We start from the raw sequence: 19393 nt of genomic DNA, 5'->3' as shown, positions 1-19393 counted from the left end.
GCTTGAGCTAAGGTTTGCATCTAGTCTAACTGTCTGTAGAATCCCAGGCTCATCCTCCCTGTTCTAGAAGCCTCTCGGTAAATGAAGAAACAAATGAGTGAATAGGTGAATCTATGGTTCCTATTTCCTGGTGCTGGAGTTTAGTAGGGGAGACAGATTTTGACTAAATCACCCCACAAAAAATTTAGAAATTGGCTATTGGTGGTAAGCTGTGGTGTGGATAATCCAAGATGGCAGAGTCCTCTCTTTGGTGCTTTGGGTGAATATTACAGTGGTGATGGTGGTGGTGATGGTGTCTTGATAGTGATGGTGGTGATGGTGGTGAAGATGGTGATGGTGGTGATGATGGTGTCATGATAGTGATGGTGGTAATGATGGTGATGATGGTGGTGATAGTGATGATGGTGATGGTGGTGATGATGGTGATGGTGGTGGTGATGGTGATGATGGTGATGGTGGTGATGATGGTGTCATGATAGTGATGGTGGTAATGATGGTGATGCTGGTGATAATAGTGATGCTGATGATGGTGTCATGATGGTGATGGTGGTGATGATGGTGATGGTGGTGATGGTGGTGATGGTGGTGATAGTGATGGTGGTGATGATGGTGATGGTGGTGATGATAGTGATGGTGGTGGGGACGGTGATGGTGGTGATGGTGGTGATGGTGATGACAGTGATGGTGGTGATGATAATGATGGTGATGATGGTGATGACAGTGATGGTGGTGATGCTGGTGATAATAGTGATGGTGATGATGGTGTCATGATAGTGATGGTGGTGGGGATGGTGATGGTGGTGATGGTGATGATAGTGATGGTGGTGATGATGATGATAATAGTGATGTGGTAATGGTGATAATAGTGATAGTGGTGATGATGGTGATGATGCTGGAGATGATAATGATGGTGGTGGGGACGATAATGGTGGTGATGGTGATGATGGTGATGACAGTGATGGTGGTGATGCTGGTGATAATAGTGATGGTGATGATGGTGTCATGATGGTGATGGTGGTGATGGTGGTGATGGTGGTGATGGTGGTGATGGTGGTGGGGATGGTGATGGTGATGATGGTGATGACAGTGATGGTGGTGATGCTGGTGATAATAGTGATGGTGATGATGGTGTCATGATAGTGATGGTGGTGATGATGGTGATGGTGGTGATGGTGGTGATGGTGGTGGGGATGGTGATGGTGGTGATGGTGATGGTGGTGATGGTGATGACAGTGATGGTGGTGATGATAGTGATGGTGGTGATGATAGTGATGGTGGTGATGATGGAGATGATGGTGATAATAGTGATGGTGGTGATGATGGTGGTTATGATGGCAACTACAGGGATTTTCCAGCTGTGGATTTTCTTTCTTGGTTCTCTCATGTAGCACACTTATCTTGGAATGAACTTTCCTTACCTGGATCCTGAAGGACTGGAGGTAGTGGAGAATGAGGCAAGGGGAGTGTATAGGAAAAGGCACTGTCCTGACCTTCCATGTAACCTCAGGCTGCTCCCCGTCCCTCCTCAGCCTTGTTGCATGGTCAAGTGGGAAAAGGTCTGAGGGTTTGTCTGATGCTGATGCTGTGTGAGTCCATGAAATGGGTTGTTTCCTGGCTGATCCCAAGTAGCCTCAAGAGTCCTCAAATCAAGGGCCAGAGGCCAGGGTGTTTACACCAGACATGGTTCAGTGAATGTGAAGCCTTGCCCTTAGGACCTAAGCTGGAGTCTGGTATTTCTGGACAGAATGAGGCCCAAGTTCAGACCACAAGCCTGTTAGGTCAGAGTTTGGAACAAATGTGGCCAGAGCTGTCCCTTCCCGTGCTTCCCACAAAAAAAGTGGCCATGATTCCTGGAATAGCAGCAACCATCTTGTGACCCTAAGATGATGAACATGAAGACATGTTGAGGATGGTAGAATGGGAAGGCAGAAGGAACCTCAATCCCTCTTGGCCTTGTTGAGCAGTTTAATGACTTCCTGGGGAATTGAAGAACAACTTGATTATGATAAACATGAAGATGGTATACAAATGAACAAACTTTTAGGATTAGAAACAAATCTAAAATCCACACCACGGTATACAAGGCCCTGCTTGTTAGGCCCTATTCCACTTACAGTGTCATTCCTGACCTTTGTCCCTCCACTCTGGCTTTTCTTCATATCCTTGAATGAGCCCTTTCCAATGTCAGGACCTCAGTCCTGCTCTTCTATATCCTGGAACCCTCTCCCCACTGCCCTTGATCTGGCTGTCCCTCCTTACTCTTCAGATATAAGTTGACATATCAGCTCCACAGGGTGGCCTCCACCTAACATAGGTTCCTCAACTGCCCTGCCTCATGGCCTCCAACTGGATTACTCGTGGCATGTTTCATAATTCCTCATTAGAGAGTTGTTCATTTATCTTCCCCATAGGACTGTATGCACCACCTGGCCAGGTGTTTTTGTTCCCCCTATATCCTTGCACCCAACATTGTCTCTGACACCAAGACAACCTCAACATTTGTCTGTTAGATGAATGAATGATGAATTATTTATTCATTCATCCATTATTCATTCACCCAAAACAAAAGATTGGTAAGAAAAAAAGGGAAGCAAGTTGTCAAAGGAAATAAACAAGAGTGGTTCTATCCACAGAGTTTGGACTCTGGAGCATGATGGCCTGAGTTCCAATCCTGCTCTGCCACTTAATAGCTTAGTTTCTTAACCTCTCTGTGCCTCAGCTTCTTCATCTTTAAAATGGACATAATAACAGAACCTAATGTGTATATATACATTTACTGTGTATATATTTGTGTATTCATACATGGCATGTGCCAACAATGCCATGTGCCATATATGAATACACACATATATCCATAGTAAAACTATAAAGACACTCATAGATATGATTCCAAGTTCAGGCTAATGGCTTTCTTTGAGACAAGAGAATAAGAGGTACAATCAAGCAGGGATATACATGGGGCATTGGTTATATCTAATTTTTTACTAAAAGAATTGAAAGTAATCATGGTGTTTTATTTCTTGTCACTCATGCCTTTTTCAGGCATCTCCTCTGTGTACCCCACTCTGCTATGTGAATTCGGTAGCTCCGTCTAGTTTCCTATCCCCCTCTCTGGCACGGTGGTGAGGAATGGATCAGAATTTGGAGGCAGGCAGGCTTGAGTGTGAATCCTGAGGCTGCCGTGTCCTCAGTGAGCAAGTCCTCAGCCTGTCCCCATCTTAGGGCTCCAGGCACGATCACAGCACTTTGGGGGCTGCTTTGAGAAGTCAGTGAGAGGAAAGCTTTTTGAACAGGGAAGGGCTTACAGATATGATCTAATTCCACTGCTGGGTAATGTGGATTCAGAGGTGGCTATGTGGATGCTTCTAGGACCCCGGCAGTTAACACGAGCAGGTGAGGTTTGCAGGTTGTCGTGGGCCATGTAACATAGTGGGGACTGTGATCTGGAGAGGGTGTGCCCTGTCTGTGGTGATGAGTGCTGGGGGAGAGAGGCATCTGGGCTCAGTATGGCCAGATCTGAGATCTGCTGATTGTCCAAAGGAAGCCAGCAGCCTGGATTTTTGTAGGAACATTTCTGTAGTTTTCTCTCTCACAGGCCTGTAGTTTTCACAGGCCTCACCAGGTACATTGTGGGCAGTGGCGGCCCAAAGCCACCTCCTTGAGACTCCTGAAGGGCACACAGCTGCTCACTCCTCAGCTGCGCCTCCCCGGGCCCCAGATCCCACCCCAGACCCCCTGCAGTGCTGAGGTCCTCAGTCCTAACTTCCGTCCCACCCCTGCCTCCAGCGAAGGGGAGTGGGATTTCTACTGGTGTGATGTCAGCTGGCTTCGGGAGAACTTTGACCATACCTACATGGGCGAGCACGTGCGGATCAGTCACTTCCGAAACCACTATGAGGTGAGCTGGGTGGGCTCAGAGACTGGGCATGGCAGTGAGCAACAGCTGGCTGGGGACACAGGGATGAGAATGGAGAAGTATAAGGGAATTTGGAGCTACATGCCAGGTGTGGGGTATGTGTACTATTTCCATGATGAGCTAGTGTGAGGCAGCAGGGATCTCAGACCTGAGGAACAGACCGCCTGGGGGAGGGGCTTGAGGTCATGGGCTAGCTGGCCTCCGGTGCAAAGGAGGAGCAAGCAGGATGCTTGAGGGATTGTGTGATTTCAGGATGAGCAAGTTGAGCTGCTTGGAGTTTAGAGATGGGAAGGAAGAATTGGGAGGAACAGGACCATAAAGATGGGACGGGAGGGAGCAGGGGAACAAAGGTGGGAGATTTGAAAAGGTTAGTGCAGCTTAGCAGTTAGAACAAGAACTTTGGAGTCAGACAGGCCCAGGTCAAACCCTGCCTGTGCTGCCTGTTATCTGGATAGCTCTGGGCAACTGACAACCTTTCTGAGCCTCAGTTTCCCTGACTGCCCAGTCAGGATCATTATAGACTGGCAGACTCTCAGTCAAAGTAGCTCTTATTGTTATTCTTACCTTGCAGAGAATGGGCCTGCTGAGGGCCGCATTTGGTGGGATGTTGGGGTTGGGAGGTGGCCAGGGCAGTGAGCATGAGCACCAGTGACCTGCTTGCCTATCTTGCTGCCCAGCTCACCCGCAAGAACTACATGGTGAAGAACCTAAAGCGATTCCGGAAACAACTGGAGCGTGAGGCAGGAAAACTGGAGGCAGCCAAGTGCGACTTCTTCCCCAAAACCTTTGAGATGCCCTGCGAGTATCACCTGTTTGTGGAGGAGTTTCGCAAGAACCCAGGCATCACCTGGATCATGAAGCCTGTGAGTGCCCAGTGCCGAGGCCTGGGGGTCGGGGCATCCTAGGCACTAGAGCAGGGCTCCTTCCCTGGAGCATGTCTGGACAGGACTATGCCTGGGAACTCAGCCTTGGATGCACCATCTGATTTTCCCTAAAGGGCTGACTACATCTCCTCTCTGCAGTGTGTGGACTCGGCACCTGTGACTGCTGGTATGCAGTATGTGCTCAGTAAATGTATAGTAGATGCTCAGCAAATGTTCACTAGATAAACAAGTGAGCCTTAGGACCCCAAGGCAGGGAACCCAGAGAAATCGCTTTCTTCTTTGAATGAAAACAATGGCCAGGCCATGAGAAGGGCTTTGCTTGCGTTGTTAGAATTCTCATAATGGCCCTTGGGAGGAGGTATTATCTGCCCTGTTTTAAGATGAGGAGCCTGAGACCTATTTATTCAGGCATCCCACACATGCTCCTTGAGCACCTGCCATGTGCCAGGCACAGAACTGGATGGTGGGGAGATAGCTCTCAGCCCGAGGATACATGTGAGGTTACAGCCGTGGCAAGCGTTGATCGGGAGAATGGCGCCAGCAGAGAAAACAGCAGGAGGACTTCCTCCAGTCCTTCAGCAGGCTTCTCTGAAGAAGTGAGAGATTGGGCTCCGGGGCCAAACCCTTTGGTTCAAATATTAGCTGTGCCACCTACTAGCTGTGTGACCTCAGGCAGATTACTTAACCTCTCCGTGTCCCGGTTTCCCCATCTGGAAAGTGAGAATCACTATAGCACCTATCGATTGCATAATGTTGTTGTGGGACTAAATGGGTTAACAAAAGTACAGCATATCTTAGGTCCTCACTGAATGATAGTTGTTGTTGTTGTAAGAATTAGTATTCAAAAACAAAAGAAAACAAATTTAAAAGAAAAAGAATTGAGCTTTGATTTGAAGGATACAGAGGAGTCAGCCTGGAGAAGGGCAGAGGTAGGAGCAGTCCAAGAGGAGGGAACTGCAAGCACAAAGGCCTTGCATCTGGAGGGAGTTCTTGGGGGGATCAGGAAACTGAGAGGAGGGCAAGGGTGCCAGAGCTCCTGTCAGCCCCTCAGCCTTTCCTCATGCCAAGGCTGGACTCTCAAAACAATTCCACCATAGCCTTGAATGGTATTATCAGAGCCCCCCAATATTTTCTGAATTTGGGAACATGCTGGGCCCTAGGAAGGGAGCTGGGAGTAGGGTAGGGAGGGGGCAGTCCTTCTTGTGGCTGAGGACAGGCTAGTGTTGGCTGATAGAGATTTAGCTAATATCACAGTTATGTGGCACTAGTGGTAAAGAACCCGCCCGCCAGTGCAGGAGACACAGATTCAATCCCTGGGTTGGGAAGATCCCCTGGAGGAGGGCATGGCAACTCACTCCAGTACTCTTGCCTGGAGCATCCCCATGGACAGAGGAGCCTGGAGGGCTACAGTCCATGGGGTCACAAAGAGCCGGACACGACTGAAGCGACACAGGTACACACACGGGAATGGAGGGGGAAACTGACAAAAAACAATGGATGTCAGTCCCAAAGGGGACTGAGCCAGGTTTTACTCAGGCCTCTTGATATGTGGCTGGAAGGCTCAGCCCCCTCCCTGGGAGAAGGGAAGGCCAGCGAGAAGGGCTTGGAAGGATGTTAAGCAGAGGAACACTGCAACCCACTGGGGCGGATCCCAGTTCCCAATATTATCTTCTCAGACACATGGTAATTTGTGCTAATTGGGAACAAGCAACTGCACATTAAGTTGATTCCTTTCCCAGCCCCCGGCCTTTGTTAGCAGCAGACACAACGACAGCTGTAATTAAGAGGAGGAATCTTGGCTTCATGTTTGTGTGTGCGTGTATGTGTTTGTTTGTGTGTGTGTGTGTGTCTCCTCTCTCCTGAATCACTGAGGCTCCCCATCTAGGGTGTGGGGCGTGAAGAGTGGGTGCGTCTAGTCAGAAGCCTGGGTTCTAATTCTGAGCCACCACTTATGAGCTGTGTGACTGTGAGCAGGTTACTCAACCTCTCTCAGTCCATTTCCTCATCTGTAAAATGTCCTTAATGGACACACCTGTCTTACAGGGTTATGAGATAATTCATTGAAGTTACATGGGTTGTATACATGAATCGTATAAGCTGTATAAAGTGCTTGGCACTTAGATGCTCAATAATTGACCATTTTTATTGTTATTTCACAGAGTCCAGGCAACACCAATTCTTCCCCCTGCCCCTGGGGAGCACTGGGTCCATGCTTCCCAAATTTGGACGTGCTCACAAATCCTTGCGGATCTGATTAAAGTGCAGAGTCCCTCTCAGCCGGTCTGGATGAGACTTCAGAATCTGCATCATTAACCATTCATGGTGATGCCACTGGGGCTGGTTCACAGACACTTTGCATAATGAGACTGTAGAGAAGTAATTCTCACAAGTGCGGATCCTCTGGCGAGCTGATTGAAGCACCCACTCTACTGGATTCAGTTAGGCCTGGTGTGGGGCCTGAGAATCCGCATTCCTAACAAATTCCAAAATGGGGCAGTTAGGACTCTCCAAGGAGATAGAACCATTAGGGGGTGTGTGTGTGTATATGTGTGTGTGTGTGTAAGGAATTAGTTCGTGCAATATTGTGGGGGCTGGTAAGTCTAAACTGTGGCAACAGAAAGCTCAGGCAGGATTTCTCTGTTACAGTTTTGCAGCAAAATTGTTCTTTTTCCAGAACCCTTGGGTTTTGCTCTTAAGTTTTCATCTGAATGAGTGAAGCTCACCCACATCATCCAGAATGATATTCTTTACTTAAAGTCTACTGATTGTAGATATTCAGTTCAGTTCAGTTCAGTTCAGTCGCTCAGTCGTGTCCGACTGTTTGCGACCTCATGAATCACAGCACGCCAGGCCTCCCTGTCCATCACCAACTCCCGGAGTTCACTCAAACTCATGTCCATCGAGTCAGTGATGCCATCCAGACATCTCATTCTCTGTCGTCCCCGTCTCCTCCCACCCCCAATCCCTCCTAGCATCAGACTCTTTTCCAGTGAGTCAACTCATCACATGAGGTGGCCAAAGTATTGGAGTTTCAGCTTTAGCATCAGTCCTTCCAATGAACACCCAGGATTGATCTCCTTTAGAATGGACTGGCTGGATCTCCTTGCAGTCCAAGGGACTCCCAAGAGTCTTCTCCAGCACCACAGTTCAAAAGCATCAATTCTTCTGTGATCAGCTTTCTTCACAGTCCAACTCTCACATGACCACGGTAAAAACCATAGCCTTGACTAGAGGGACCTTGGTTGGCAAAGTAATGTCTCTGCTTTTTAATATGCTATCTAGGCTGGTCATAACTTTCCTTCCAAGGAGTAAGCGTCTTTTAATTTCCTGGCTGCAATCAGGATCTGCAGTGATTTTGGAGCCCCCAAAAATAAAAGTCTGACACTGTTTCCACTGTTTCCCCATCTATTTCCCATGAAGTGATGGGACCAGATGCCATGATCTTCATTTTCTGAATGTTGAGCTTCAAGCCAACCTTTTCACTCTCCTCTTTCACGTTCATCAAGAGGCCTTTGAGTTCCTCTTCACTTTCTGCCATAAGGGTGGTGTCATCTGCATATCTGAGGTTCTTGATATTTCTCCCAGCAATCTTGATTCCAGCTTGTGCTTCTTCCAGCCCAGCATTCCACATGATGTACTCTGCATATAAGTTAAATAAGCAGGGTGACAATATACAGCCTTGACGTACTCCTTTTCCTATCTGGAACCAGTCTGTTCTTCCATGTCCAGTTCTAACTGTTGCTTCCTGACCTGCATACAGGTTTCTCAAGAGGCAGGTCAGGTGGTCTGGTATTCCCATCTCTTTCAGAATGTTCCACAGTTTATTGTGATCCACACATCAAGGGAACATTTCATGCAAAGATAGGCTCAATAAAGGACAGAAATGGTATGGACCTAACAGAAGCAGAAGATATTAAGAAGGGGTGGCAAGAATACACAGAAGAACTGTCCAAAAAAAAAAGATTGTAGATATTAATCACATCTAAAAAATGTCTTCTTAGCAGCATCTAGACAAACATTTGACCAAACAACTGGGCAGCATTGCCCAGCCAAGTTGACACATGAAATTAACCATCACACTGGGTTATAAGGGTGCTACTGGTCTGGGTGCCACACTCTGAGAACCAGTGGGCCAGATCATTAATTCTGGGATCCTGTTGTTTGGATCCCTTTGGTGTGGAGAAATGTTAAAAAATAGGACATTGCCCTAAATTTGGAAATTAGATGGAGAAAGCCCCTGGAATCCCTCTATTCTCACAAGGCCTGCCACAGGATTTTTCACATTGTTGCTGTGGCCAGGCCAGTTGGGGCAGCAGCGACCAGCCTGCCTTTCCCTCCAGTGTCTCCTGTGCACAGTTCCCTGGGGCCTGTGAGCCTTCATCTTCCTCTTCAGTGGGGGCAGGGCAGTCTTGGAAGGAGAGGGCTGAACTGAGTCAAAAGGGAGCAGACAGTGTCACCCGCTTCATGTCACCCTACTACATCCGGCTGCCAATGCAGGAGACACAGAGAAGTGGGTTTGATCCCTGGGTTGGGAAGATCACCTGGAGGAGGGCATGGCAACCCACTCCAGTGTTCTTACCTGGAGAATCCCATGGACAAAGGAGGCTGGTGGGCTACAGTCCATGGAGTTGCAAAGAATTAGACCCGACTTAGTGCACACATACAGGGATCTGTTTTCCCATCCCATCAGTCTAGTGTATAAATCAACTCAATCCAAACTTTTTTCCACCTAGACGCACTCTCTCTCCCACCAGCCCAGGCCCACTGGATTGACAAGGAAATGAACTGGACCCAGCTCATGGGGACCATGCTTGCTCCTTCAGCCTCCCTTGTGTAGCTGGAAGAGCAGGTGCTAGGCACTCAGGGCCCTGACTGTCAGTCTCTCAGTGTATCCACAGAGCTGGTCTGACACTTCACTAAGGGCTGTGAGCATCTGGGGTGACCACTGGGCTGTTCTGGGCTTTGGGGGCCTCTGTCCAAACTACAGGATAGTAAAAATCAAGTTTTAGCATTTTCTTATGGGGGTTTACCCCAACCAGCGCTTCTCACACTTTTTCACTGAACTCTCTCAAGAGTTGGGATGTTTGGGATGGCAGGTAACAGAAAACCCCAACTCACAGCAGCTCAAACAAGAAGGCAAGGGTTCTGAACTGTTTTCATGCCTGTGTCTCTTTGGCATCTGGTGAAATGTGTGGACCCCATCACAGAACAGGGTTTTTAGAAGAGTATGTCTGACTGTAAAACAGTTGTAAAACTGTTGTAAAACAGTTTTGTAAAACAGTTACCAACTGTGTTAGTCTGGGTCCTCTGAGAAATAGATGCCAAGACAAGATTCAACAGGCCAGAGTGTGGCCTGTGGGACAAGGGGGAGGGAGCCGGGAGAGGCTAGGGGTGCTGATACACCACTACGCCTGACCCCAATGAGGGAGAGAGTGAAGGAAGGTGACCTGAGGGGAGCTCAGCAAGGCCCAATGAGGCCTCAAGCCCAATTTATTGTCAGAAGTCCCCTGTGTCCCAGGAGTGGGCCAGCCTTCGTGTCCCTGCATCCTTATCGCTGGCCTGGCCAGCAGGGCTGGGCTTTACCACAGCACTGCAGTCAGAATCCTGTGGGCACTTCTCACCAGGCAGCCACAAACTATTAGCACATTCCTTATGCTGCAGGAGTACATGTGCTGTCCATTAATAATTAAAGAGAGTCTAGCAGCTGGCCCAATCATTACCATAATTTTGAGGTTGTAACGAGTATAAACAGTATTTGGAGACAGATATATCAGTAACAGTTGTAATGCGATATGAAAATAGCTGTGATTTCTTTTGAGACCCAAGTCACAGGCCTGGCTAACACTGTTAGGATTTCATGCCTGCATTTATAAGGAAAGGAAACATGAAAATCAGGTCATGGGTTAATGAAAATAAAGATGAAAATTTTTCCTCATTCAAATTTACAGACCCCAGGGAATTTTCTTTGATGATGGAAGGTCGAATCCAGGGGTGGTTCGTTAGGCTGTTCTGCATTATCATCTACTCCCAGTTCAGTGGGCTGACTGCTCCTCTCAGTCACAACAAGGCTGCTGCAGCCCTAATTCACCCCCTCACATCTCCACCTGCCATGGGAATAAGGGAATACCCTGGTTTTGTGGCCTTTAGAGGAAGACACAAATTCCCAGAAGTCGCCACGGCAGCCTTCCCCTGGCATCCTGCCAGCTCATACCTGAACCAATCACATGGCAGGGGTGTGGAACCACTCTGAGAGCTCAGACCTCCCCAGAGGGTGAGGCCATAGGGAAGAGGAGACCCAAATGGGGTTCCATTGGCAAGGAAAGAGAATGGTTGCTGGGGAGACCACCAACCCATCTGCAGCACCCACTGAATATGACCCATGATGAATGGCCCTGAGGGGCATGGCAAGGGGAGGGAGGGGGTGAAGGGCTGTGAGTGGCTACAGGTGATACAAAATCAAACTGGGTTCATTTTAATAATCCACTTGTATTGTTTTCCAATCAATAACATGAAAGTGAAAGTCATTCAGTCGTGTCCAACTCTTTGTGACCCCCATGGATTCTAGAGTTCATGGAATTCTCCAGGCCAGAATACTGGAGTGGGTAGCCTTTCCCTTCTCCAGGGGATCTTCCCAACCCAGGGATTGGACCCAGGTCTCCCACATTGCAGGTGGATTTTTTACCAACTGAGCCACAAGGGAAGCCCAATCAATAACATATCTTTAAATAAAAATACTATAAAAGTATTTTCTTCCCGATTCATCAAGTAACACTGATGCTCCCAGAAGTGACACCATGTTTATCACCTAATTCTGCACACTCCCTCACATTTTGCAGGATCTGAGTGAGCCCTAGGCTTGTGAAACACAGATTTAACCAGCATGAATTTGTCACCTACAAGCTAGGTAACTTTAAGCAGAGGGCTTGGCCTCTCTGTTCCTTGGTTTCTTTGGCTGCAAAATGGGGATATTAATGCCTACATACAAGTTTTTTGAAACGCTTTAATGAGGACATGAGTGTGAAATCTGTATGCCTGTTTCATCGCTGAGAAATAGGATTAGCTGCTAACATTATCATTGTTAGGAACTGTTCCCCAAAATTTCGGTTTCCGTTGCTTCATTCCAAAACTCAGAGGCTTGAAACAACAGTCATCTCTGATGTAGCTCACAAGTCTCCAAACTGGGCTTATGGCTGCTCCAGCATTTATCAAGGCAGCTTTACTGAGGGCTGGAGAATTTACTGCCAAGCTGGCTTGCTAGCTCAGCTGGCAAGTTGGTACTGGCTGCTGGCCGGGAGCTCAGCCAGGGTTGAGGGCTGGAAGACTCAGTTGCCCTTCACATGGGCCTCTCCATGTGCCCTGAGCTTCCTCACAGCATGGTGGCTGGGTTCCCAGGGTGACCATCCTCCAAGAGAAAGCGTGTGGAAGCTGTGCTGCGTTTTATGACCCAGTATTGGAACTCATAGGATTGCTTCTGCTGTACACAAACATAGCTGAGGCAGTCCTATAGGCTCACACAGATTCAAGGAGAAGGGACAGCTATTTCTGCCCTTGATGGAAGGTGGAGGGGAATAAGGTTGTGGAAGACATATGGGACTGGGAATATCATGATTGCTTTTGGAAATGACAGTCCGGCAGGCTAGATACTAGGTGATTTCCAGTCTCAACCACCCTGACAAATCACCATTCAGGAAGTTTATTCTCCACTCTTTAGGATTCTTCCCTTAGGAGGACATGTCAGTGACAGCTCTGTCCATCTCACATTGTATAAAGAGCTTCTCTTTAACCAGCTGGGCCATGCACCAAGAAGATGAGAGCGAAATGATAATTTGCACAGGCTGGGTGCATTTATGCTGGAGAAAAACGACTCTGGGTCACCTGCTCAATGGCTGCAAATAATTAAAAAGGGCTATTCTGGAGTCTAGGAGTCAGATTTGTTCTAGAAGGCCCTTGAGGCCAGTACCTGGCAGGCAGATTTTAGCCCAACACAGATTAAGCTGTGAAAGTCCATGAGGTCTAGGTTATTGCTCTAGAATAAAGCCAAGGACACCTAGTATGTGCCTTTCGGGTGACTGCTTAATAGAGCTAGCCTGCATGGAATAGGCTATCTAGGGGTGGGGGAGATGGTGAGCTCCCTGACTTTGTGAATGTGCAAGGTCAGGCAGGTGACCTGTAGAGGGATGTCACAGAGGGAGCAATGTCTTTGGTGCCTCCTGCTCTGCATGATGTTAAAGATGCTCCCAACCCTGGGACTCTGAAGCTTTGAATTATCTATGCTGGGATTCAGTAAAGGCAGACTGACTTCAGTATTAGCTGAAGCAAAATCTAATTAGGAAGGCAAATTGATTTCCAAAAAAAGAATTGGATGATATGTTCCCAGGACTGTTAGAAATGGCTTTTTAATTGTCTGCTCCTTTGTATTATTCATGCAATTTTGTGCCTTTGTGAACCAAGTCTCTCACTTTCCTCCCTACTTCCCTCCCTCCCTCCCGCCGGGCTTAACACCGTCTCTGTCCCAACCCCTTCAAGGCTGCGCTGGGCCAATCCTTGAGGACAGCTGGGAGGCCCACAAGGGAGTTGGAGACAGAGAAATGCTGGGGAAGGGCCCCAGGTGCAGGGGCCCACAGGGAAGGAGCTGAGAGCCAATCTTTCTGCCCTCACCCCCACCTCAGGTAGCCCGCTCACAGGGGAAGGGCATCTTCCTCTTCCGGAGGCTGAAGGACATCATGGACTGGAAGAAGGTGAGCTTGCCTCTCCCCCTTCCTCCCCACAGCCTCCTTTGCCCCCTTGCAGGGATCAGGGGCCCCTCCTCCTCACCCTCAATGCTCGGAGGGCTGGCAAAGGAGCTCTGCCCACAGGTGCAGGGTCTCTGGAGCCAAATTGCCTGGGTTCAAATCCTGACCTTACCACTTCCTAGCTGTGTGAGCTTGGGCAAGTTATTTCACTTCTTGGTGCCCCCAATAAATCAAGATAGTAATAGTACCTGCTGAAGATACGATGAGTTAGTGTGTCTAAGAGAACAGTACACTCTTTTCCTGGGCCTCTGACTCATCTGGCTGGGGGAGTTTGGCTAATTCTTCCTCCAGCTCCTGGACTAAGCCTGAAGCAGCCCTCTCCCTGCCCCCCAACCCAAGCCTGTCTTGGTGCAGGAATCTGTGTAATAGAAATGCTGATCCCAACCCTGTCTCCACTGTTCAGCAGCTCTGTGGTCTTGGGGAAAGTGCTGAACCCTTCTGAACTTGAAAGATGGTAATGGTGCAGGCTGGGTGACAGGAGCAGGCTGTCAGAACCCGCACCTACTGCGCCAGCAGGCTCGCAGCAGGGGCACAATAAATGAATTGCCCCTCCTCACTGTGTATCCTTGGTCCTCCCATGAAACTGTCAGGGCACCGCTGGGAAGAAGCTTACCAGCCTGGAGGCCCAACTGGCCCGAAACACTGTCAACCCCTCTGGCAGCCATGTGAGTATAGGTGGGGGTGGCCCAGGACCCCAGAAAGAGAAGAACTGGCTGCTTTGATGGAGAAGCAAATCATCAGGGTGGGGGTGATGGTAGGTGTAGACAATTCTGCCCTTGAGCCCAGATGACCTCACCAAGCATGTGACATTTGCCCTGGGGCCTCGGTTTTCTCACAAGGCGACCATGAAGGAGACAATGGATGGGAAAGGGCTTTGCAGATGGTGAGGTGAAAAGGCCTGAACTGGGCTGACTGCAAAGAAGCCACAGGAAGAGAAGGGAGAGGACTGTCCTTGGAGGCCCGGGTGGTGCTACAGCCATGCCACCAGTGGGACTTTCTCCAGTGGGGGGATGGCGCACACTTGTGCTTGCTGATGTCCTGACCACTAGAGACATGTTAATATCTGGACACTGGAAATGAGGCTAGGGCAACTTGAAAGGCTGGACTTTTTATTTCCTCTTTGACTATGGTAAAATATACATTAAATTTTTCAGTTTAACCTTGTTTAAGTGTGCAATTCAATGGCATTAAGTACATTCATAGTTTTGTGCAAACTATGTTCCATTTCTGGAACTTTTTCATCATCCCTAGCTAAAGCTTGTACCCATTAAACACTAACTCCCTTCTGCCCCGCCGCCCCCAACCCCTGACAGCCACCTTCCTACTTTCTGTCTCTAAGAATTTCACTACTCTCACCTCGTGTAAGTGGAATCAGACAAGATTTGTCCTTTTAGGTCTGGCTTATTCCACTTAGCAGGATGTCTCCAAGTTTCATCCGTACTGTCACATGTAATATCATTTCCTTTTAATCAGTTTAGATATAAAAGTACATAGCCACATGTGACTGGTAGCTGCTCTATTGGACAATACAGATTTGGATGTTAAGTACCCAGGCTCCGGGCCCAGCCTGTGAGAGACCACTTCTCCCTGCACCACCCAGCAGCTGTGTGACCTTGGGCAAGCCACTCCCCACTCTCTGCTTCAGTTTCTCGTCTGTAAAATGATGATAATGTTAGCACTTTCCTGACAGGGCTGATTTAAGGGTCAGATCATATACCCAAAAGTAGAGTGCCTAACACAATGCCTCTTATACAGGAAATGCTGCCCCCCAAAAATGTTGATAACAATTATTATTACAACTAGGACACCAGAAGTTCTGATGACCAGAAAGATGAAATTCCTGTGGAGAACTATGTAGCTCAGCGTTACATCGAAAATCCCTACTTGATAGGAGGTGAGATGGCTGTCTCTGCTTCCTGCCCTTCTACAGGATTGTCGGTTGGTTAGTCAGTCAACAAGCCTGGATTAGCAGCCAGTCATGGGCTCAGCCTGCGGCCAGGCATGATAGGATGCAAAGATGGAGCCTTGTCCTGCAGGGTCTCGACCAAGAGAGGCCAGTGCTCTGAAGGGGCCCCATGGAGTAGCATTAATATCACTTGCCTCCTCTCACTTCCTCAGGCATTGTCCTTCTTTGGGGATATCTGTGGGTCCCTCCTCCGCCCCCTCCCTCTCCCAGTGACCCCATCCTCTCTTATGACTTTAATCACCACCCAGATCCCGTGACCACCAGATTTCTGTCTCTGGCTAAGACCTTGCCCCACACCACAGAGCCCTGATGTCCCACAGTTTGTGACATCCCCTTGCGAGCATCTCTCAGCAGTTCGAAGCCAACAAGACTAAAATCCAGCCTTGTCCTCCCCTTACCATCTGGCTCACCCCTCAGTCTCCCTACCTGGGGACAGAACTGTCCTCCCCCCGCAAGCCAGAAGGTGGAGACTATTCTGGAACGTCCCGCTCTTCTCCTCCCACATCCGGTTCTTCATCAAGCCTCCACAGCAGCTCTTGAGCCTGGCTGGCCACCTCCATACCCAGTTCTGGCCACTGCCCTCTCCCTCCTCACTGATGCCCATGGCTCTGGTCCCCTTTGCTCTACTCCACACACAGTCACCAGACGGGTCAGACACCGCTCAGTGGCTTCCCATTGTTGCTGGAACAAGACCCAAAAACTGCACATGACCTGGCCCCTGCTGACCTCACTGACCTCGTCTCCTTGCACTCTGCCCTTGGACCAAGCCCCTTTGTCCCCTCTGGGCCTCTGTTCAGGCAGTGCCTCCCCCAGGAAAGCCCACCCACTCTGGGCTAGGCAGCCACCTGGCACCTCCTGTGGTTTTATTGGGATTCACATCAGCCTGTCCACTGCCATCTCCCCCAAACCTAGCTCGGTGCTGGACACACCATCGGTATTCGTTACGCCAATTCATTCTCCCCTTGCTTGACAGGCCGCAAGTTTGACCTGCGTGTCTACGTGCTGGTGATGTCGGTGAGTGACCGAGACAAGTGCTGTCCTCCAGGGGCGGGGGAGGGGCAGCTGCCCCAGGGGACAGGGCAGCCATTCTGGGGACACCTGTGTGAGCTGTCTGGTTTTACCTGCTTGGGAGAGCCCAGGGGGTGGTCAACGGATCCAAGCTTTGCCATCTCAGAGGCCCCAGTAGCTGGATCGTCTCTGCCTTCCTTCTCTGTTTGTTCAGTCATCCGTGGTAACCACAGCCAACATTTATCGAGTACTTACTAAGTACTAGGCCCAGTATTTAGCAGATTTTCTTTCTTTCGGTCCTTCTAATTAACCAGAGAGGTAGGTTCTTTCGTTTGTTTCATTATACAGATAAGGAGATAGATCAGACAGGTTGAGCGATTTACTTGAGGTCACACAGCTGTGAGCGGCAGAGCAGGGATTCAGATCCTGACATCCGACTCTCTTAACCAAACAGCTGCTGTACGCCCTCCACCCATGCATTCAACAAACACTTAAACCTTCATGGTACAATATGCTGGGCACAGGATATCGGAGTGTCTAAGACAGGCTCGGCCCCTGCCCTCCTGGAGCTGTCCGTCTGGTGGGTGTCACGTGTGGTGGTGGAGCAGAGGAAAGGTCCATGAATTTTGTCCCCTTCTGCATCTCTCCATCCCCACTCCTACCCCCAGGAAGGAGGGGATTGAATGAGAGAAGGCTGATGTTTGAGCAGATTCTTGCAGGATAATGTGGGAAAGGAGGCAGAGCATTTCAGGTGGAGGAAACAGCAGGTGCAAAGCCAGGAGGCGTGAAAGTGCTGGAATTGATCCTCCTTCCCTTTTCTCTCTCTCCATTCCCACCTCCCCCGTAGTACATCCCGCTGCGGGCCTGGCTGTACCGGGATGGCTTTGCCCGATTCTCCAACACCCGCTTCACACTGAACAGCATTGATGACCAGTGTATCCTAGGATTCCCCCACCCGCCCCCAGCATCCTCCAGGCACCCTGCCCTTCCCGTCCTCTGGCTGGCCCTGAGATAAATCATTCATTCCACAGATGTCAAACTCCGATCAGGGCATAGGAGATACAGCAGTGAACAAAACAGCCCTGGTCCCTTCCCTCAGGGAACTTACAGTCTTGAGGGGGTGGGGGATCCCCCAGTGACCTGAGGGAAACAGTCCTGCTATGCTCATGGCAACTCACCCCAAGCTTCCCTGCTTGATCGTCATTTCACATTGATTTGATTCGTAGGATTGGACCTGTTGAGCCCCTTTGGAAAATGTTCACATCCCTTTATGTGCCTAGTCACTGACTGACTCATTCACTCGAATACAGTGCCTTTTTCACCAAATTGGCAGATATGAAAATTTTGATAACACGCTGTATTGGCAAGACTAGGGGAGTATATACATTGCTGGTGAAGTGTCAACTGTACAACTGCTTAGGCGGCAATCTGGCAAATCTCTACCAAAAAACATGCACAGACCCAGCAATTCCCTTCTGGGAATTTATCCTACACATACACTCACAATATAGGATAGGAAAAGAGTGGTTTAAACGTTATCCACTGCATAGCCTTGTTGTGAGAGCAAAAAATAATAATAGTAAATAACTGCATGAATGGCTCATTTATACAACAGAATACTATCCGGCTGGTAAAAAGGAACCAGGGGAGGTGCTTTACGTACCGATAAAATAATCTCCAAGATGTACTGTTAATTGGAAAAAAACTAAGTGTAGAACTCTGTGGAAAGGATGCTCCCATTCATGTTAAAATGTATATCTCTGTATATATATTTATCTGTGCATAGACATCTCTGAAAGGATAGACAAGAAACTAGAAACAGAATTTGACTTGGAAGAGAAGTGAATGGGAGGGGACAGGGTTGGGGTTAGGAGAAGGAGATATTCCTTATATACATTTTTATACTTTTGATGTTTGAACTATGTGAGTGTATTATCTGGTCAAAAAAACAGAGCAAACATTGTTTTTAAGACTTTTAGACACGAGCATCAGAGGAAAAGGGGTAAATGATCTAGAAATAAATATTTAGGAGATAAACCAGCAGGACTATATTACCTTCATATGGGAGAGGTGGAAGTAGCAAGTGATGCTGCCAAGCTTCTGGCTTGGGCAATCCAGCTAATGCTTTTAGCCAGTTCACATGCTCTGCCTTAATCTCATCATTCAATTAAGTGTCTGTCCAAGGTAGTACATTTGCTTTCCCTGAATGTCAGAATGGCTTTGGCCTTCCTGAGTATTTTCTTCAATTTGTTTCTTTCTGTTTAGCCAACTTCAGCATTTCCAGTATATCTTATTTTGTGATTCTAACAAGAATTTATCATATGCAACTCATCGGATTTATTTTAGTTTCATTTTTTGCCACCTCATTTCTTATTAAGGTTAGATGAAGGACTTCCCTGGGTAGTCCAATGGTTAAGACTCCATGCTTCCACTGTGGAGGGCGCGGGTTTGATTCCAGGGAACTAAGATCACACATGCCATGTGGCCAAGGAGAAAAACCGAAAAATAAAGTTAAACATGTAAAGCACTTAGACAGTGCCTAACCCAGAGTGACTACTCAGTATGTGTTATTGGTCCTCCTGCCCTCATTTTAAAATGTTTGTTTATCTCTAGGCACCATAGAGCCTTATTAAATTGAGGACTCTCCCATGGCTAGTTTCTGTTTAACGAGGCTTTGCTGTTTTCACAGTGAGTGAATACACACAATTTTCATCCCTTGGTTTAACTGTTTTTAATTTTTAAATATTGAAATATTTAAATTATATAGAAAACTGCAGGAAAGGCTGTAACAGAAATCTATGCATCTACCATCCAGATTTAGCAGTTA

At 48.3% G+C, this 19393-nt stretch overlaps 1 protein-coding gene across 3 annotated transcripts in view; it reads left to right on the top strand.

Annotated features, from left to right (window-relative positions):
• TTLL9 (tubulin tyrosine ligase like 9) overlaps positions 1-19393 on the top strand; it is a 50293-nt gene that overhangs the window by 15221 nt on the left and 15679 nt on the right. The window contains exons 4-10 of one of the 3 annotated variants that reach the window (XM_055435166.2): positions 3787-3898; positions 4594-4779; positions 13470-13538; positions 14183-14257; positions 15396-15486; positions 16532-16572; positions 17414-17501. In XM_055435166.2, coding sequence (XP_055291141.1) covers positions 3787-3898; positions 4594-4779; positions 13470-13538; positions 14183-14257; positions 15396-15486; positions 16532-16572; positions 17414-17501 — 662 coding nt within the window. The remainder of the gene's footprint in view (positions 1-3786; positions 3899-4593; positions 4780-13469; positions 13539-14182; positions 14258-15395; positions 15487-16531; positions 16573-17413; positions 17502-19393) is intronic. The other 2 variants (XM_055435182.2, XM_055435190.2) reach the window with 2 other exon arrangements.

The sequence above is a fragment of the Moschus berezovskii genome, chromosome 15, assembly GCF_049115385.1.
Source record: "Moschus berezovskii isolate FMDL1 chromosome 15, NW_MosBer_1.0, whole genome shotgun sequence".
NCBI classification, from domain to species: domain Eukaryota; kingdom Metazoa; phylum Chordata; class Mammalia; order Artiodactyla; family Moschidae; genus Moschus; species Moschus berezovskii.
Note: the sequence above shows the minus strand (reverse complement) of the source record. Positions and strands in the feature narration are given on the sequence as shown.